At 50.5% G+C, this 20,198-nt stretch overlaps 3 protein-coding genes across 9 annotated transcripts in view; 2 read left to right on the top strand and 1 right to left on the bottom strand.

Moving 5' to 3' along the window:
- The window catches only part of MARCHF2 (membrane associated ring-CH-type finger 2), a 38,303-nt gene extending 34,493 nt beyond the window's left edge, over nucleotides 1–3,810 (top strand). For all 4 annotated transcript variants that reach the window (XM_040537901.1, XM_040537900.1, XM_040537899.1 and 1 more), the window contains one exon: nucleotides 595–3,810. In XM_040537901.1, coding sequence (XP_040393835.1) covers nucleotides 595–753 — 159 coding nt within the window. In that variant the 3' untranslated portion in view covers nucleotides 754–3,810. The remainder of the gene's footprint in view (nucleotides 1–594) is intronic.
- A 925-nt stretch (nucleotides 3,811–4,735) lies between these two features.
- On the bottom strand, nucleotides 4,736–14,284 carry LOC121060260 (butyrophilin subfamily 1 member A1-like). Of its 3 annotated transcripts, XM_040537895.1 has the most exons (8): nucleotides 12,611–14,284; nucleotides 11,284–11,346; nucleotides 11,082–11,171; nucleotides 9,882–10,228; nucleotides 9,396–9,674; nucleotides 8,875–8,973; nucleotides 7,791–7,823; nucleotides 4,736–6,482 (listed from the first exon to the last, which is right to left on the bottom strand). In XM_040537895.1, the coding sequence occupies exons 4-8, from the start codon at nucleotides 10,105–10,107 to the stop codon at nucleotides 5,962–5,964; spliced, it is 1,158 nt and encodes a 385-aa protein (XP_040393829.1). In that variant the 5' UTR covers nucleotides 10,108–10,228; nucleotides 11,082–11,171; nucleotides 11,284–11,346; nucleotides 12,611–14,284; the 3' UTR covers nucleotides 4,736–5,961. The 3 variants fall into 3 exon arrangements, with proteins under 3 accessions (XP_040393829.1, XP_040393830.1, XP_040393828.1); XM_040537896.1 differs by lacking the exon at nucleotides 9,882–10,228; XM_040537894.1 differs by lacking the exon at nucleotides 12,611–14,284 and having other exon boundaries at nucleotides 11,284–11,692.
- LOC121060259 (E3 ubiquitin-protein ligase TRIM7-like) lies at nucleotides 11,740–18,217 on the top strand. Of its 2 annotated transcripts, XM_040537892.1 has the most exons (7): nucleotides 11,740–12,140; nucleotides 14,194–14,289; nucleotides 14,504–14,731; nucleotides 14,900–14,922; nucleotides 15,489–15,604; nucleotides 16,569–16,628; nucleotides 16,870–18,217. In XM_040537892.1, exons 1-7 carry the CDS (start codon nucleotides 11,871–11,873, stop codon nucleotides 17,379–17,381), a joined length of 1,305 nt encoding a protein of 434 aa, XP_040393826.1. In that variant the 5' UTR covers nucleotides 11,740–11,870; the 3' UTR covers nucleotides 17,382–18,217. The 2 variants fall into 2 exon arrangements, with proteins under 2 accessions (XP_040393826.1, XP_040393827.1); XM_040537893.1 differs by lacking the exon at nucleotides 14,194–14,289 and having other exon boundaries at nucleotides 11,795–12,140.
- Nucleotides 18,218–20,198: the final 1,981 nt, after the last annotated feature.

Raw genomic sequence — 20,198 nt, 5'->3', positions numbered from 1 at the left:
ACGATATTTCTTTTACAAAATGAGAAAGCTCTGATGAGTGGCTGACTGGATTCAGTATTTAATTTTCTTTACCACAATTTCTAGGAAAATAGCAGGGAAATATATGCTGTTTTTATTCCTTCCTCAAAAAAAAAAATCTAGAAACGTTTAATTTCAAAGCTAAGGAATTGGCAGGAGCTGTGAGAAAGTGTGTAGTGGGGTTTGTGATTGCAAAAGGGCACAGCACGAAGCGCAGCCCGTGGGGAAAGTGCAGCTCAAAGCTCCCCCTTGCAGGGCTGCTCTGAAACTGCAGGGCCAGCTCCTGCCCCTGGGCCAGGCTGGTGCAGGCACCTCCAGTCCCATCCTGGTGCTGCCCAGAAAGCCCCTTTGGCCATGCCATGCTTATGCTTATCCTGCTGTTAGCACAAATTAATTTATTCCTCATTAGAGGCTTGGGAGATAGAGTACCCCAAACCGTTTTGGGGTCAGTGCTGCATCCCTCGGCAGGGGGGTGCTGGTGGAACAAGACGAGAGCAGAGCCTGCGCAGGGCGGATGCTCTCTGTGTCTCCCCGGCCCTCCGCCTGTAACCGGACTGCTGCCTTGTTGCCCGCCAGGTCTCGTTCCGCTACCACTGCCAGCTGTACTCGGAGTGGCGAAGGACCAACCAGAAAGTCCGCCTGATGATCCCGGCCTCGCGGAGCCCTCACCCCGTGCCCCACTCCCTGCTCTCCGCCAAGCTCCTGAAGAAGACCGCGGACGAAACCACCGTCTGAGCTGTGCTGCGGCCGCCTCGCGCCGCGCCGCGTGGCTGCGCCCGCGGCCAAGGTGAGGGCGGCCCTCCGGGGCCAGCAGAAGCAGACAGGGCCGGGTCTCTCCACGCGTGCAGGGAGCGCAGCAGCCATGGAAGCACTAGAGAGCAATCATCCCACCCGAAGGGACTTCGCAGTCAGCATGTACTTTATACTATGGCAAACACAGATAATAAAGGTCTGTCATGTGAAACGGCCCAAAAGAGCCAGATGGCGGAATATGCCTGTCTGCAGGGACACTTTCCTATAACTAAATACCATACGTGGAAAATCTCTCACATATATATATATATATATCTATATATAATATTATTTTTTAATGGCCATGAATATTGTGTTTCAGTCCTTTTGTGTTGATGTTCTAAGCTTCAGTATAGAAGCTGGCAGCCTGATCTCATTCAGAGGTTAAATCTATGCCTTTTCTCTAAATGAGCGTATAAAGAACACTTTTCATTGACCGTTCTTGAAAGTCCCTTCTCCTTTGCACTAAATTGGTTTTGATAATATTGCAGCAGCCTTTCCCGTTACTCTTTGGTCTCTTTCGTGGTGTTTCTGTGCTTTCTAGAAAGTTACGTGTTTTTAATAATTATTATAATCCCAGAAGGAGTAAAATGACATAATACTGAATGGAGACATTTTGTATTGTAAAGTACTGTAATTTTGAGAATTTCAAAATAAGTTTCAAAATCGGAAAATCTTTTCCTGTGCAGACGTGGTCTCACAAAATGCTTTCCCTGCAGATCCTGGCTCATCCCCAGGACTCAGATGCGCTCAGCTCTTGGCTTGTCTGACAAAGGTAGATAGATGGAGGATCTGAGGGTGGGAAGCGATGGCTCGTACTAGCTAAACCCACCATTGCCTTTTGCTTTTAAAAGGTTCAGAAAGGCTCTTTCCCAACCCCAAAAGCTGAGAATAGGAGTCTCTGTTTTTGCTGATGACCTTACACAATCTTGAGGCTGGACCTCTTGTAGTGTCAGTTATACACATACCTTCCAGGGACAGGCCATGCTCTGCAGCTCTCGGCAGGACATCTCGGCTGTCTCTGTGCGTTTTATTTGCACATTCCTTGGCAGCAGAGGAGCTGCTGTCATTTGGTTCATCCCTGAAATCGCTGCCTGCCCATTATGTGTCCTCTAGCGAAACACCCCAAGTTCACTGGTTCCCAGAGGAGTACAGGCTCCAGGTCCCTTTCCTTGCAGGGCTGGCTTTCCTCCTCCTCCTTCATCCTCCTGCATTTCCAGCATGCCCAGCTACCAAACCCCTCTGCCCCGGAGTGGCCAATCTGCTGCGGGTCTCTAGCACATAGCAGAGAGTCTCTCCCTCTTCCTGAGCTTGGTGTTAGTCGTTGCCTCTCCAGCTCCTCGCTGCTGTGCCAGGCATTGCCTGTGTTTGGTGCTGTGCTCTCCCGAGCCCTGCTTGCAGAACGGACCGTAAGGATGCCAGCATTGGCACTGCTCTGCTGAGTGCTCTGGAGGTGTGTGCACTCATGCTCAAGCATGAGACGGCTCCTGGTCCCGCAGCAGTGAGGGTAGAAAGCAGGGAGGAGGCAGTCTCCAAGGGTGTCGTTTCAGGGGGTGGTCACAGAGCATGTCCCTCAGTTCCTTTGCTGATCCCAAGTGGATCAGTTGATGCCCTGCAAGACTGAGGCCTGTAATTTCTTGAATTTGCAGCACCACGTGCTATTCCTGCTTCCTTCTAGCTGCAAAGCTGGATATTTTTTCTTGCGTGCTCCTGTTCCCTGGTTGTTGTTGGTTTTCTTTTTTTTCTTTTTTTTTAATTTTTTTTCTGCCTGACCCTAGGCTGGAAGTCCCTGGTGGACATGAGCAGCAGTGGCCAGTATCCTCTCTCTCTGAATAGGATCGCTCCAGCCCCAGGGCTGGCTTTATGTTTGCTTTCCTCCATTTATCTCCTGTCCCATGGTTGTTCATGCGGCTCCGTGATATCCCAGCACATCCTGCAGCAACACCTGTGCAGCTGTGTGCCCCAGCGTACTGCTCTGGGCAGGTCTCTGCTCTGAGCACAAGGGTCTCATTGGATCATGGGGTGAATGTTGTGGCACAGCCGGGCTGTGTGTCTCTGCTCCCCTCTCTCTGCTAGGCCCTGTCTGGCCTGTTCCCTTCTGCTACTTACCCCGGGCACCTTCCCTGCCTTTCAGCTGTCATGAAGGGGGGGGGCTTGGCCCCTAGTGCTCTTGGAGGCTTGCAATGAGGAGGCCTCTTCAGTCCAGCTGCAGCGGCAGTCCCTGCAAAGCCTCAGCATCCTACGAGTGCTCACTTCAAATCAGCTTGTGCAGAGGAACTGTTCCTGCTGCTCCCAGCTCCTGCCTGCTGCTCCCCCTGCGTGAAGGTTTGTCTGTGCACCAAGGCCCTGCAGTGGGCCCTCTGCCCCCGGCTCTGCTGGCTGCACTGCGGGAAGGGAGCTGCAGATCCAATGCGGGTGCTGCCTCCCGTCCCTTGGCAGTGGGCACCGCAGCACCACTCTGCCTTGTCCTAGGTACCCCTGCACTCAGCCTGTCCTAACAAAACCTGTGTCACCAAGACATTCCCGCTGCAACAAAAATTTGGGGATTTGGTTTAACCTTCCCAGCCCTGGCTGCCTCCCAGGAGCTTTGTCTTCCAACGCATCTAGTTCTGGCAGGTATGTAAGGATGTGCACTCCCACACCACGTTCCCATGGTAAGGACTTCAAGGAGCCAGTGTTTCAGCTAGGAAACCCACTGTTGATCCAAATACGCAACTGTGAAAGCCAGAAGTCCCTGGCTGGGGCAGATGGGCCCTGGCCCTGTGCTGCTGCACGGCCATGGCTTCCCTCTCTGCTTCATTGTCTTTACTGTAGTTGCCAATAATTGGAGTTGTTGCATGTGCCCCTGCAAAACCCAATAGTGACTCTTTGAGTTCTTCTCCTTCTTCCCAGAGGAGATGTTCAGCTTGTGAATGTGGGAAATCAGTGTCTCTGACCCGCCACATTCCAGTGTCATGGGGAAACGGGCTGTGCAATTCTGTAAATAAAAGTGAGACAAACTTTGGGCTGTTGTGTTGTTACTGGAGGAGACGGGAGGGCCCAGGCTATCTCTGTGATAATGAGCCATGTATGCTGCCTTCCCAGGGCAGCTTTCCTTAACTGCCTCCAGGAGAACTTGCAGAAGGTTTTGTGTTGAAGCCGAAGCTGGACAAATCCCAGGGCTTTTTTCTTGTCTGTGCACAGAAACTTGCCTATTGTGAGCCAAGTAAGGTGAGTTTTGGGACAAGAGGCTCCTTACGGCCTCACCAGGATGGGCACGGGGCTGCACAGATTGCTCCTGGTGACCCTGCAATGCAGCCCCAGGGAGGCTCTGACCTCTGCTGCTGGTGCTGCCCCAGTGAAGTGTATGTGCTGCTGTACGAAACCCAACACGCAACAGGACTCTGCGCTTTCTGTCTTTCCAAACAAACTGATCTGTAACCCTAACCCTAATTATGACCCAAAAAAACACGTACATTGCCAAGTTCTCCCATCAAAAAGTGCTCCCACCGGAAGCCTTTGGGTAGACCTGAACTCCCTTTGGGAGCCTTTACGCAACCCCACACACAGCAGGACTCTGCGCTTTCTCTCTTTCCAAACAACCCTAACAGTAACCTTAACCCTAACCCTAGTTATGACCAAAAAAACACGTATGTCTCCAATTTCTCCCATCAAAAAGTGCTCCCAATGGAGGGCTTTGGGTACACCTGAACTCCCTTGGGGAGCCTTTACGCAACCTGTAGTCTTCTCCTGCACTCTAGATCCTCCGCAGGTCTACCAGGGCCACCCAGTGCCCTCTAGCTCCTTTGGAATGACTCCCAGTGTCCTTTAGGATGCCCTAGAGGCCTTCAAGGGCAGTTTAGGGTGCCCTACGAGCCTCCTCTTGAACCCTAGAGGCAAAATAATGTGAGAAAAATCTCAATAATTTTCTTCAGACAGGATCTTCTGTGAAGCCATTTTATTCACGATTGCAATGGCAGGAGTCCTGCAAGCAGGACCACACAGTAAAATTTTATCATAACCTTATATTCCCTATTACCCGACACCTGATTTCTCCTCTGTTTCCTCATTGGCTGAGTACCACATGTTCACAACCTACTTGACACACTTCTATACTGTATATGTACAATTTGATTTGACCAACTGTTAATTTCTCCTTTTCCTTTTTTTTTTCCTTCTTCTCTTGTGACTAGAGGGTCCATGATTTTTGTATTTACTGACTTCGTACTGCTCATCCTGTTTTCCTTAGCTATCCTCCTTATTTTGGGACAGTGGGACCTTCCCCTTATCTGCTTAACATACTCCCCACTGCTATGCCGCACAATCATTTTTGAGTATGCAAGGTTAGTGGAATTTTCCACTGCAAAAACACCTTCTATTGCAAAAACCCAACTTTGTTTCTCATAAGACTTCTTCAAGTTCCATGTTGAGTGGTGCCAAAAAGGACTGTGGTGGGTTGACCTCAGACAACAGCTAAACTGCTGGAAAAAAGGGATGTGTGGAGCCACCACGTCCTGAGGTTGCTGGTTATTCTGGCACAGGATATTTCCAACAAGCTGCAAAACCAAGGCAAAGTTGCTGAGTGGTGGTCATGGAACTCCGAGTTCTGGTCTCTCTGGGGCTGCCTGGAGTTTTAGTTCAGCACTCTTCACTCAGGAGTCAAGATGTCACTCTTGCATTGCACCATACACCTAGCTGGAAGTGTGGAAAGGAACACCTGAGAGCCATCTGAGCCTTGGAAGGGACAGACCATAAATCGTAATCTTGCTGTTGTGTGCCAAAAGACAAAAGCCTGGCCTAAAATGTCATGTAGGTGGACAGCTGTGAATGAAGCTCAAGCTTTCCCATCATCTCTTTCCATCCACAGAAACACATAGTCTGTGCACCTCCAAAAAGCAAGCTCCAGCCAGTAGGAATTGCTTTGGGACCACCCAGCTGTCACACAACGCATAGAACTGCAAGCAAGGCTCAGCATGGACTACTGCCCTCCCAAGAGGGAAACCCTTTCTCTGAGTTGCCCATCACCTTTCAACCCCTGCTCGCCTGTTAGCCTGCTGTTTGACAAAGCCATCCTAAAACATTGACCCTCCAGTTCACAAATTAATTCAGTAGGAAGTCTTCAGAAATGTAGAGGCAAGGCTAAACTAATACAGGTTCTCTAAGGGCCGTGCTTCAGGGAGACAACCTAAGCCAGGATTTTTTATCCCATACCCAGAGCCAAAGGTGGATTCTCTCTCCCTTGAACAAGGCTGGCAGGAAAGTGAAGATGGGGACATCCGTATCAGCATTTGAAAAGGCTACTTGACCCTTTTCATAATCCAGAGAAATGCGCATCCTTCTTGGGATGCAGGTCAGTGGCAGTGGGGTGCATTCAGGGGACGTCAGAGCCCGAAAAACTTTGTCCAGCTTCACCACAGCCCAGAGCCCCTCCTGGGGGCTGAGTGGGATCCGTCCCTTCCTCTGCAGAGAGGCCCTGGCAAGTCCCACGCCCCAGCTCTTTGCACTGTCCACGGTGACCTCCCAGGTGTGCTGCCCAGAAGTGAAGCCCTCGTAGCCCAGCACACAACACCATGTATCAAACCTCTCAGGAACTTCAGGCCGCTTTTGCCACTCTGCTCCCCATCTCACGCCTTTACCATCCTTTGAGAGGAGCAGCCAGGGGTGAGCTGTGTCTGGATCCAGAGTCATGTTTGCTAGGAGAGAGAGAGACCTGATCAGTGGTTTAGGGTGGAGATTGGGTTGGGGGTGGTGGCAGTGGTGGGGATGAACCCCACAAGGGAATGGACCCTGCTGCTAGGATGCACCCAGTCCAGAAAGAAGACTCTGACCCATAGCAAAATGCCAGTGAGGTCATTCTCTTTCTGTCACTGCACTGTCTGTACTGAACAGCACTCAGGGGACTGGGTTTCAGAGAGGTCATTTCTCCTCCACCTCACGTTTTCCCAGAAAACTAAAGTTTGACAACATAAACAGCATTGCTGGTCATGATAGAAGAACAGAAAGGAGACCAGGAGGTTGTACACTTGACCCAGTGGATGCTGAAAGAGGGTAAATGGTGAGAAGTGGAAAGAAGGAATGCAATTAAAGCTGAGAGAGGCGCAGGAGATACCCTTTATTCAGAAGGTGAAGATTGCTCAACTCTGTGGTCAAGTTTCTGTTTCTCTGTGAGACAGAAGAGCAAAGAGAAGACTGTGAGCAACATGAGTATCGCTGTGACAGTCATTCAGCTGGGTGAGAAACAGGTGTGAAACATGGAGCACCTCCTGAATGACAAGCTAGAAGCAAGAACAAGCAAGAAAAGACAAAGGGAGGAAGATAAAGGAAAAGTGCACAGCAAGAAGAAGAGGGGACAAGGAAATGTTGACCCACTGAGACGAGAGACAAACAAAAGCCTCCCTCCCTGGTTGGGCTTCTGGTTGGGCAGATTACTTGGGGGAAGAAGGGCCATCCCATAATCAATGTATAATCATCTCTGCTAGAAAAAGAGGAACTCGAGGATGGACTTTGAGGGCTTGGCTCGACGCTGCATTTTAGCGCTGCAAATGGATCTTAGAACCCCATAACCAAACCACCCCTGGCTCTTTTACATAAACCAAAATACAATCACACCTGTCTACCCATTCTCACTTTGGGTCTACTTTCTTCCCCTTTTTCCCCTCTGTGATACCTTGCAGTAGGTAAAACTGCTTGTATCTGCATCCACCATTTTCTATTCTGGCTCCCAACCATCTCTCTTTGCCTGTGCAGAACTCTCAAGGCTATGTTTTCATCCCACTGTCTCCCAGACTCTTATTCTCTTGACTTTTTTTTTGATTCCCTTCTCATGGGCACTTGGAAATTAGATAGAGTTCAGCCATCCTATTCTTTGAGCCATGAGTCTTCCCTCTGCAGCTGGTGAGGAGGAGTAAAGCAAAAGATGAGAAGAGTTGGGCGGGGAAATTGGGATTGTGATTTTTGAACCAATGTAACAGGGGCTGCTCTTGAAGATGCTCTTAAATTACCTTTTCCTAGTTTGTCTGCAAATCTCCTCCACCCTAAAAATTAAAAAAAGATTCAAATGAGAAGTGACACAAACACAACTTGGTTTCCTCTGGACTAGTTTATAGCTATGTCACCAAATCAGTGGGCAACTATAAGGCAACAGGTGGATTCAGATTGTCTTGGGCTACACACTGAATTTACCTCTCTATTCATATGCATTTCCTCCTTGCCTCCTGAATTACCCTGATCAGACTTTGTATCTCCAGAAAAACAAGTTACACTGCAGCAAAAACAAACACACAGAGCTATTTATAGTTCCTGTTTCTTACAATGGGCATCTGTGATCAAACTCCACTAAATTCAGGGCAGTAAAATATATGCACGAGAAGAGAGGAGAGCCTAGCTTCTGCATTCATCTCTTCTCTGAGTCACTAAATTAGTAGTATTTCCTCCAGAGCACGTGTAAACCTGGTGAGATGCTCTACAATTGCCTTAAAAGAGGCTATAGCAAGGTGGGGGTCAGGCTCTTCTCCCAAGCACCAAGTGATAAGGTGAAGAGAAACGGCTTCAAGTTGTGCCAGGGGAGGTTTAGGTTGTATATTAGGAGACATTTCTTTATCAAAAAGGTTGTGTAGCACTGGAACAGGCTGCCCAGGGAAGTGGCTGAGTCACCATCCCTGAAGTTTTCAAGAAATGTGTAGATGTAGAACTTAGTAGCATGGTTTAGCGGTGGACTTTAATACTAGGTTAAAGATTGGACTAGAGGATCTTGGAGGTCTTTTCCAACCTGAATGATTCTGTGATTCTATGAAATGGAGGGAGATACTGCAGAGACTAGCAGAGGAGTATCAGATAAAATTTAGCTGTACATCTCTTGTTTTCCTTGTTCTCGTCCCTATTTTTCCCTTTCACTCTTTCCACTCCACGAGTTTCATGCATCCAAGAAAAGAAAGCTCACTTCCTGTCTCCTCCATTCAGCATTTTCCTCCACTTGACAAGGAGCAGCCCATGATCCTGTTCACCCTACCTGGATGTGTTTGCTAAAGGGCAGTTTCTTTGCAATAACCCAAATTCTCCTCTCTTGCAACTTGGGGAAACTTTTACCTTCGATCTTCAACAGATAAGCAATGAAGCCAATGACACCAAACACTGTCAGGATCACACCTGGAACAACCACGCCTGGATAGGCTCCTTGTAAAAAGGCTAGGAACAAAAAAAAATCCCAAGTTTACATTTTTTTTCTGGAAACAGTAAGAGGGATGGCTGCAAGCCTATCACTAGCAGATCGTAGTACATATCAAAGCAAACAGGAGATCCTGTTTATGGTACACCAAGGTAAACGTACAAAAACTGTTCCACTTTTTAACTTGCAATGGCCCCACAATGCAAAGACACCTCTTGCACCAGAAGAGAGCTGAATTTAAATTTAAATTGTTATATTTCTCACCAAAATGCTGGAATTATTCAGATGCCAAAGAGCTGATATTTTTTCTTTGCAGAGCAAAAAGGAACCTCTTTCTCGCCTTCCAAAACATGAAATCCCAGACAAGAGGATCCAGGGCATCAACCCGTTCAGAAACCCAGCTTTCCTCCAGTCTCACCATGCCTGCACTGGGGCAACTAACCTGACATTTGAAAAGCAGTTTCCTTTTCTTCGTTGAGGTACGTATTCCTCACCACACAGGACAAGTCCTTTGGAGTACTTCCCATGACAAGGAGGGTACTCTGTGCTTCAAAAAGGCCCCTTGCGTCCTGGGATCGGTTTTCAGTCTCTGAAGGTATGTGCTGATGGCTGGAATCTCTCCACAGGACCTGGGGCAATGGGTACCAACCAGATGATCGACACACAATTCTGATGCCTCCTTGGATATTCTCCATGGAGATATGAGGAGCAGACCCCATGGCTAGGATGACATTAAAAGAAAAATTGGGTTAAGCTATGCATGTTTTCAAAATCTAAGATCTACTTTTAGATTCCAAAAACCATCAATGGGGAGTTGCAACTATTTTGTGCAGGGCAGACTAGAAGAATAAGCTTTTCCATCTCATTCCAAGCCAGTATTAACCTACAGATAGCCTTTAGATTTCAGAAGTGCATGTGCCTGACGAACCTGTCACCTTCAGTTCCAGCCGAGCTTCTTTATAGCTGATGCCACTACGAACCAAGCAGGTGTATTGCCCCTCATCAGAGGGTTGTACAGCAGAAAGTCTCAAATCCATGCAGCCCTGGCGGATGCGGTGCATCAGCAGTTCTGTCCTGCCTCGGTACTCTGGAGTCTGCTCCCGGTCCTGGCCCTTCTGCTTGCAGTAGTGATGCACAAGTGACGAGTGCGGCATCCTGAGCCAGCTACCTCTGAGGGCCGAGTGCTCGCCCCCAGGTCAAGGCAGCAGGGCAGCACAGCAGCCCCCCCCACAGCAGCAAGGACAGGGTGACTGGATGCTGGCACTGCAAACCCATCTGGGGAACGGCACCAGGGCGGAGGGGGAGAGAAAAGTTTAATTAGAAGCAAACCTCCAAAGAGGCTGGGTGCAGGTGCATGCAATGTGCATGCGGCTTTCTTTATGCAGATGCAAACCATGAGCTAAGAGGAGGTACGAGGGGAGATGTTACAGAATGCAGGGCTGGACCTCTACGTTAGCCACTATGGATTCACTGACCACCTGAGATTCATGGATTCAGGAGGGGCCTGTGGTTAAGTCCCCCACTGAGGAAACCTGTGCCACCTCACCCAGCATCTCAGCAGGGTTTTGCTCTTTTGTGACCATCCAGGAACACAACACTGTCCTGACCTCCACATTCTTGTGGATTAAAACAAAGAGATTGACCCCTCGCATGGAAGATATTTGGAGGACACTGGGACAGTTTTGCTTGTATGCCTGCCCTGGTTTTTACTGGGGAGGTGAAAAGCTGTTTCAGTGAAAGGCTTTTGGCTCAGTAACTCACTCTCCCACCTGGCCTGACCACTGCATATAGACAAGTGGTCCAAGCATCTGGTTGGTGGAAGAAGGAGCTGATTGAAGAGGCAAGGAAACCAGTTTTAATAACTTTAATCCCTTACAAAACATCGCTGACATGCAGGCAGACTCATGCAAATACTCTTAGCATTTCTGATACTTGAATATATCCAGCCACCTGCATGAGCTCAAAATAAATGGGGAGGCACATCAAAAAGCAAGCCAAAGATTTAGTCCTGGAGTTAATCTGGGCTGAGAGCAATCTCTCCCTAGGACCCTGAGCCACCGCATCGGGTGGGAAGCAGGACCCAGTGGGGGAAGCACAAAGCTGATCCGAAATGGGCAGAGAGTCCTACCTGCCTCTGGCTTGTGAATGAGGAGCATCGTGACGCACGTAACAAAGTAATGGAAAAACGAAAGAAAATGCATCTCTGCAAACGTATGACCTACAAAGGAGGAAAAGGGCAGGAGGGAAGAAAATGCTGAGGGTAACTCAGGTGTAGAAGGAACACAAAAAACGGGAGATAGTCTGTAGAAAAGGGTGTTGAAAAGTGTTACCTGGGTGACCGACGGAGGAAAATCTTGCTCAGGACAGCTGGGCTTCTTCTGGGTTACAGTGAGCTAGATCAAAACACTTTCCTTTAATCTTCAGTTTAAATTAGGGCAGGCTGGAAGGAGAGCTGGGGGCTGCGTTCCCCCTCCTGGCTTTGCAGCTACGTGGGGTCCAACAGCCTGGGCTGGTGCCGGTGGTGTCCCAGAGACCCCCGAGGAGTCCCACGGCCACGGGGGCACCTGCAGCTCCGGGGGGGGGGGGGGGGGGGGACCCTGCAGCCCGGGGGGCCCTGCACCTGCCCACTGCTGCCCCGGGTCCCGAAGCCACGAGAGGGGTCTCAAAGCGACAGGAGGGTCCCGAAGTCACGGGGGGGGTCCCGAAGGCACGGAGGGGTCCCAAAGGCACGGGGGGGTCCCAAAGGCACGGGGGGGGTCCCGAAGCGACGGGGGGTCCCGAAGGCACGGGGGGGGTCCCACAGCTGTCGGGATCTCGCAGCCGTGAGGCGCCGCCGCCGCCCCGGGCTCCCGTCCCGGTTCCGAAAGCGAAAGAGCCCCAGAGCCGCGGCCGGGAGCCGCCCCCCGGCCCCGCGGCCATGGCTGCCGGCAGCGAGGCGGCGGCGGAGCTCCAGGAGGAGGCGACCTGCGCCATCTGCTTGGATCTGTTTCGCAGCCCGGTGATGTTGGACTGCGGGCACAACTTCTGCCGGGCCTGCATCGACCTGTGCTGGGCGCGGGCCGCCGAGGCCCCCTCCTGCCCCCAGTGCCGGCGGGCTCTGCCCGGCCGGAGCCTGCGGCCCAACCGGCAGCTGGGCAACATCGCGGCCGGGCTGAGGCGTCTCGGCCGGCCCGCGGCGCCCCGCCAGGTGAGGGGGGGGGGGGGGCCGGGGCGGCCTCCGGGGGCTGCTGCCTGGCCGCCTTCCGCCTTCGTGAAGAGCGCCTCGAGCCCTCTGGTAACCGCTTTGGGGCCCGGGCTCTGTCAGAGCCTGTGCGGCCGGGGGTCGGTCCGTGTGCTTCGTGGTTCTTGCCCAGGGAGGCTGTGGAGCCTCCTCAGGAGATACCCAAAACCCGCCTGGACGCCCTCCTGCGCTCGCTGGTCCTGCTCGGCACAAGGGTTGGACCGGGTAATCTCCAGAGGTCCTCCCCTCCAACCTCGGCCATTCCGGGGTTCGTTCTGCTCAGAGCTTTCTCACACATCGCTTGCAAATTATGATTGTACATCTGCGTGCCTCCAAGCTTTGCAGTCTGTCAGCAAAAGGCCATGCTCCCTGCAAGGAGTTCACCCTGTGACTGCACCTTCTCTTTTCACTTCTTTCGACCTTCTCTAAACACTTACCAAGTTTTCATAATGGAAGTCTGTCCTCAGGACTCTGGTATACGGTTGGCATATATCATGTTACGATTTGCTGCCCCAGTGGGCTCTCGGGTGCCCCTCGGCGTGTTGCTGTCTCCCAGACCAGGATGGTAACAGTGGTTTTAACAAGCCTTTAATATTCTATTGATTTATGGCTTCTCACTCCAAGGGAATTTTTTATCGCTCTGTGCTTTGCATTTGGCTGTCTTCCTCCCACAGAGCTGTTGCTGCAATTACTAAATCTATATGATTATTTAAAGTTTAGATATCTCTTTCCTCTGTAGTGTTCCTTCGACATCCAGGATTTGTGCAGAAGCACAGCTTCACTGTGAGTCCAGACTTCCTCTAGTGGGAGACTTGGACTGCACAGAAGTTGCTTATTTTCTTTAAAGGAGGAACAAAACGTGTAGCAGCCAGTGTGTCCTTCCCCCCGTTCCCACGGTAAGAGGCAGGAATCCCGTGCACGGCCTCTCCCTTCCTTATGGTCCTTGCTAAGGGATGTGGCCACCACCGCCTGCACAGCACTGGCCCAGCACCCTGCCTGCCCAGCAGCTGGCGCCCAGCCTGGGGACTCACGCTGATTCCCCTGTGAGCTGGTTTTGGGGACACACGCTGTTCCCACACCAGTGCTGGTGGTTGAGATCCCCCCAACACACACACACACACTCCAGCAGCTGCCACCACAGCCCTGGGGCACCTACACCCCATCTAACTGCAGCAGCTGGCACCAAACCCACCCATGCCAGTTGCCCCAATAACTGGCACTTGGTCCTTAGCACTCATGCACCCAGGACAGACAGTGTGGTTATGCAGATTTAATAAATTAAAGGATTTAATTAGAAGACAGGATGGACTGCAGTGATCACATGCAGGGCTCACTCAGGCTGGTGCACCAACCAGCCCTGTGGTACGTGCAGCTGGCCCCTTTTATATCCTTTTCTGCCTGCTCCTCACCTTCTCCCTGCAGTTTCCCTCATCGGTTTGCACATTCCCACACCTGTGAGCACCCTGAGCCCTCAGGGCAGCACCCTCATTAGCTGCTAATTTGCGGTTTACCTGCCCTTTCTGGGCAGCCCATAGTTTATGACTGACAAGGTTTGTTCCCAGTCTTTGTCTCTTAGGTTTGTCTGTCTGGTTTGTGTCTCTAGGTGTTCTTGCTTATGGCTTCTTGCTTTTCTTATTGTCCCCTTTCTGCATTGAAAAGGTCCTTGACCAGATACCCATAACGGAGCAGGTGCTCTCCTACCACATACCCTTACAGTCCCCAGTTCCATACACTTGCAAAATGGTACTTGACAGCACCATGCCTGCACTTAGCCTGCCCCCAACATGCATGTCGAACCCTAAACTCCGGGGGAGTTGCCTTGTGGGGTGGCAGGGATATGACATTGCCTTTTGCTGCCCTGTTTTGCTTTGAGAGCCATGCTCTTGGTTGTTCAAGCAGGAAATGAGGCTGACTCAATGCCAGAGGCTGCTTATGTTCACCCCAGGGAATAAGCTGTTTTCTGGACGCAAGGCATACGTGTGTGTGATGAGGAGCACCTAAAGGATTTCTCTCCCTCCAGGAGCAAAACCAGTCCGAGCTAGAGAGTCTCAGGAGAGAGAGGGGAAAGCTGGAGGAACAGCAAGAGAAGGAGCGATGGATCTGCCAGGGCTATCTGGTAGGTGCACGGGGCTACCTGAGGGAAGTTTATTTGGGAAGGGTGGGGAAAAATTGATTCTTGGCCCTTGGAGATGGAATCACTGTGTCCAGCTGTTGGTGCACAATATGCACATCAGGAAAGTAAAAGATACTTTTAACTACTGCCCGTCCCACCTTTTAATTACTCTTTGTGGTCCCACCCTACTTTAAGAGGACTGTTTCTGCTTATAAAGGACAAAGTAAAAGCAGAGAGGCAGAAGATTGCATCTGAATTCAAGCAGCTGCAGCAATACCTGGTGGAACAAGAGTGCCAGCTGATGGCTCGGTTGGGAGAGGTGGAGAGGCAGATTGAAACAAGAGTGAAGGAAAATGCTGATAAATTGTCCAAGAGGATTTTTCATCTGGATGGCCTGATCAGGGAGAAGGAGGAGTCTCAGCTCTCAGGATGCGAGTTCCCACAGGTGAGGTCTACTGAAACACCAGCACTGTCTTAACAAACGGCATCTGAGGTACCAGCAGGCTGGAAACACACAGCAGGCTAATTTTATGTAGATGCTGGTGTGACAGGAATGTGAGGATTGTGTACAGGATAAATAGCATTAAGCTGCTTCTGTCTTTCTCCCATCTAGGATACTGGCAACATTCTGAGCAGGTACGTACCTTTTTCTCCTGTATATTACCATATGACTTTGGGGGTGCAAAGATTCCTGCCCCAGAACAAAGCTGGATTCCTCCCATGCCAGGGGTGCCCCATAAATGTTCATATTTCAGTTTTCCAGAAGTTGATGAAGTGGTATGGCTCTGCCAACAAGGTCAATTCTTGAGGAGGCACTTGCAGAGGACATTTCATTTCTAACGTCTCTGGTTGCAAGCCTGGCTGTCTTCTCCATGACCAATGTTTAGCGACACTAAGGCACAGGGACCAGAGCAAATGCAGCTTTGCTCTGAAGGGGCAGGGTGACTGAGGACACCAGCACCATCACTCATAATAGGAATTGAATCAGCAGTTAGAGCATCAGGAGAGAGCAGTGGCCTAGCCAATGAGACCTGCTGTCTCTTTTCTCGCTGTATTGTGTAGAGCTGAATTGGAATGAACTTTCTGGAGGTAACGGATCCAGCATCAGAGCCGTTCAGCTAGAAAAAGGTCTCTAGCAACTGGCACTAACAGGAGATTGAGTTGAAGGAGGAAGATAAATGCTGTGGCTTGTACATCTCCAGGTGTGAGAAGGGAAAATTCCAGCAAAAGGAGTGGATGAGCCACGATCTGGAAAAGGCACCTGGTGTCTGCTCAGAAAAACCTCCTGAGCTAGAAGAGACGGCAAGAAAACTCCAAGGTACAAGGAGGGGACCCCAGGGAAGATCAGAGAAGTGTCCCGGGGTGGAAAGAGGGGGTAGGCAATGCCATGCAGAAGGGAGATCTAGCTTGGATGCTGCTATGCCTCCTGCTCCAGACCTGTGCTCCAGACCTGTACTCCAGACCTGCATGGTTGGAAGTGGGTCAAGAATGTGAACAAGTCCCAGATGTCCCAGTATGCTCAAGTGAGTCTCGGCTCATGCTCTCCTAGTGGGGAGGCTCTTCCCCAAAGAAACTATTGGGAAGACTGTCAGGCAGACTCTGGCATTGCACAGAGTAATTTAGGCTGCAAAGAACATCTCTTAGAGGACCATGGAGGTCATCTAGTCTGACACCCTGATCAAAGCAGGTACAACTAGGTGGGACTGATCTGTGTCTTCTCCAGTGGAGTTTTGAATATCTCCAAAGCTGAAGATCCCACAACTCCTCTGTACCCCTGTTCCAGTGTATGGCCACTATCAGTAACATTTTTTTTTAGTGCATCTAGCAAGAATTTCATGTTCCAAGTTGTGTTTGCTGCCTCCTGTCCTTATCACTGTGCAGCACCAAGAACAGCCTGCTCCTGCTGTCCCATTAAATAGCTATAAACATCAAAAAGATCTTGCCTTTACTTTTCTTAAGGCTGAACAAACCCAGTTCTCAGTGGTTCCCCATACATCGTATTGTCCAGCCCAAACCATCCTGGTGACCCTCTGGATGTACTGCACTATGTCAGTGTCCACTTCGTACTAGGTAGCCCCAAACTTTTTTGGTTCTGCTGCTTTAGGTCCTCCTTTCCTAGTCCAACTGGAGAAGCAGATGAGCAGTAGTGCACATGCTGGGGAAGAGGGGTGTAGCATCTCTGCTTGCTTGCTCCCTGGAGCTGGTCTCCCCAGAGCACCTCCCAGTACTGGCATTATTATCCAGATGTCAGAGTTGACCTCTGGGCTCCATCTCCCTTTCAGATGCTTCTACGTCTGCTCTGGGGGAGGAAGTGGAAGAGTCACAGGGACTGTACACAAAAGGTGAGTTGTGCTGGGGAGCCTCCTTACATTAACTCTGGTTGCAAAGCAGGGGAACAGTGAATCTTTGTGTAGCTTGGCTTGGGGTGCAGAGCTGCTCTCTACTTTGAGATCAGCATGTTCTGGAAGAAAGGTATTGCCTGTTTTCCTCCCAAGCCAGGACCAAACTTGTCCCCAGCATGGTGAAACTCCTCCCAGGACTGGTCTCTACCCCCAGTTCTTTGACCTGACCTCTGTTCTGCAGTGAACGTGACTCTGGATCCAGACACTGCTCAGTCAAGGCTCATCTTATCAGAAGATCGGAAGAGAGTGATGCAGGGAGCCACACAGCAACACCAGCCTGACAACCCGGAGCGGTTTGACCCATGGCCATGCGTGCTGGGCTGCGAGGGATTTGACTCAGGGCGACCGTGCTGGGAGGTGGAGGTGGGCTGTGGGTCCCGCTGGGCTGTGGGGGTGGCCCTGGAGTCTGTGAGGAGGAAGGGACCGATTGACATGAACCCCGTGGGGGGGATCTGGGCAGTGGGGCGGTACAAGGAGAAGTTCCATGCTCTCACTTCCCCCACTTCCACCCCTTTCTTCCCCAGCATGGTCCCCCGCAGGGTGCGGGTCTGTGTGAACCATGCAGAGGGGCGGGTGACATTTGTCAATGCAGACAACGAGGCTGCAATTTTCACTTTCCTGCAAGCCACGTTTTCAGGAAAGCGAATCTACCCCTGGCTCTGGGTGGGGAAGGGGTCCCAGCTCAAACTGTGATGCTGAGGAAGTGCGGTCCTCTGAGGAGGCTGTACTGTGGCCACGCTGGCCTCCTGCACCCCCATCTTGCTAGCCCTTGGGACTCCTGCCCACTAGCAAACCTCCTACCGTGATCCTCAAAGGCAGTTGAACTCATCTGCCTGCCCGTGGAGAGCAGGAATTGCCTCTCTGGAGCAGAGGTCCGTAGGCTTCTCCAGTGGAGAAGGGCTCTTGGTGAAGAATGGCAATTTCTGGGGAGATTTTATTTATGGAGGCCTCGAGGGGGGATGAGGGGCATAGCAGTGGCATTGGAGTAGCTATTGATAGTATATTTTTACTTGAGGAGATAGGTAGATGGGTAACGAGGATAAAAACTTGCTCAGCAGCCCACCTAGCCATGGGGAGATGCTTGCTCTTTAGCTCTGAAGCCCAGCCAGCCTCCATGCGTGGTTCCTGTGGTGGGCCTGATTTGATTCTTGAGTTAGCTCACGAAACCACAAGTCAACATTCATTTTTTTGGGAGGTGCTAGAGGATTTACATTTCAAAATAATTTCATCAGTTGAATTATAATCACTGCTTTTCAACATATTAATGTACCGGATAATTCTTCAGTGTGTTTGACTACTTGATTTGTTTCCCTGGTTGTGATGGGGCTTTTGGAAAGAAAATTTAGAGGTTTAGATCTTCTCCAACCACGGAAGTATTACCAGGAATTTGCTGAAGTATAGGAAGAAACTAGAGGAATTGCTGTTTAGAGAATTGCGGATTTATAGCAGTGCTGGGATTTATGATGTTGCATGGTAGAAGCTAAAAATATAAATAATCACAAATAAAACAAAGTTATACAAATAACCAATAAATAATCAAAGTTCAAATGCTGATCAAACAAACACGCAGCTAAATCACATCCCAGAAAACCTTGCTGACAGATTCAAAGGGCTTTAAATGCTTTAGCTCCATCAGTTCCTGTTCAAAAAGCTGACATGCGAAAGGGAGGTTGGGTGCTGGAGCCTGCAGGAGGGATAAGATTCAAAGAAAGGCAAAAGGGAGCAATGCTACAAACAAAAACAGCCATGGACTTTTAATGCAGTTTGTGAAAAAAAGCGCTTGTGAAAGTCATGGCTTGCTCTGGAGGCTTTGCTGGTGAAGTCCCCCCTTCTACTTGCCCTGTGGTCGGACACCCTGCTGGCTTGCAGATGCCCACGGTGACCTGGATTTGGCAGCACTGCTGCTGTGGGGTTTGCTCCCAGCTCTCCCCACGCTCACACCAGGCTGCCTTCCCGCTCTAGCTGAGGGCTCTCACTTTCCCCGTGATGTGCTTGTGGAAACACAGAGCCATGGTCCCTGGCAGAGGTGAGCTCCCCTTCCCACGTGGGCACATCATCATCTTTGGCACCAGGAGCTGAGGATGTGCTGGGAGGCTGCAGGGAGACCCTGTCCTTTCCTCCCAGGATTGGCTCCTCTTCTGTGCCCTGCCAGGAGCATGAGTTGCCCCTGCTTTTGGGGTCGGCTCCTTGGATGGTTGCTTTGCTGGACTTCTGTTCCAAAGATGCCTGGGTGCAATGGGGTGTCACCTCTCCCTGTGCAGTGCCAGAGGTCGGTGAGCCCATCCCCTCGCTCTGAGGCAGGATAACTCTGTCTGACCCCATGCTATGAGTCTTCCCAGCTACTGGAGTAGCTTAGGGAGACCAACACTGCTGCCCATGCCTTGCTGCCACCGCAGCCTCCTCTTCTCCTAAGAGGAGGAGATAGCAAGAGAGGACAAAACAAGGTCCCTGATTGTGGGGACAAGCATGTCCTTTGAACACCATGCCCCAAAAAGATCTCGAAAAGGGAGAAGATGCTGGAATGGATTGACATCACTCTGGGCTCTGCTATTCCTTCCCTCATCCCTACCTTCATCCCCTCCCACCCTTCCCTACCAAGTACATGCACACGCAGGCTGCAGTGTCCCACAGGGCAGGAGAGGGCAGCTCAAACGCTGCCCATGGAGCAGAGCAGGACTTAAGCTCCTCCAGACCCTGCAGGTGATGGGGAGAGACTTGTCTGCTTTAGCATCTGTGCCCAGAGGTCCCCTTTTCCAGCTTTACCAGTGGTAACATAAGCTTATGTAGCTGCTGTCTGCACAACAGGCTGGTAGACCAAGGCTCAAACAATTTCCACAATCTCAAAAGAGATTGAAGGCAGAAGGTACATTCAACTAAAGTCACAGCTGGATGTTTCAAAGTTGGGAGCCTCTGTTTCAGCTTGCCAGGATTTGATTTCCCATCCTGTGGAAGAGTCACCTGCCCTTTCCTACAGGTCTGTGGCTCATGAATCCCACCCTAGTGCCATGCATCATCAAGACAGTTATCAGTAATTCTCTCCCAGACACAATCCTTTTGGATGAGATGTAATCACAGACTGAACCCCACATCACAGTGTTGGTTGCTGTACACCTGCAGCTAATTAATCTTATAAAATTAGTCCCATGTCCCATCACCTTTGCAGCCCTCAGGTGGGATTCAGCTGAGTGCTGGTACTGACTGCTTTAAGTCAGCACTTGTCAGACAACCTCCACAGATTTTCTTGGCTAATATTTAATAGTCATATTGTATGGACATAGAAATAAAAGAAATAAAACAGCTCCTAGCAAAGGGGGGAGGGAGGGGTGTGATTCTGAACATTAACAATTTCATGGCAAACTTAGGTGGGGTGGAAATGCAAAGCAGTTTTCAAAGATTAGAGGAAACAACTTTCTGATTTTCCTGCATTCTCCAGGAAAATAAAAGTTCTGGAAAGCCCAGGTGGGCTCGCTGCAGCTGCTGCAGCTGGAGAGGACGTGTGTGCATCTTTAA

This window comes from Cygnus olor, chromosome 26 (genome assembly GCF_009769625.2).
Source record: "Cygnus olor isolate bCygOlo1 chromosome 26, bCygOlo1.pri.v2, whole genome shotgun sequence".
NCBI lineage: Eukaryota > Metazoa > Chordata > Aves > Anseriformes > Anatidae > Cygnus > Cygnus olor.
Note: the sequence above shows the minus strand (reverse complement) of the source record. Positions and strands in the feature narration are given on the sequence as shown.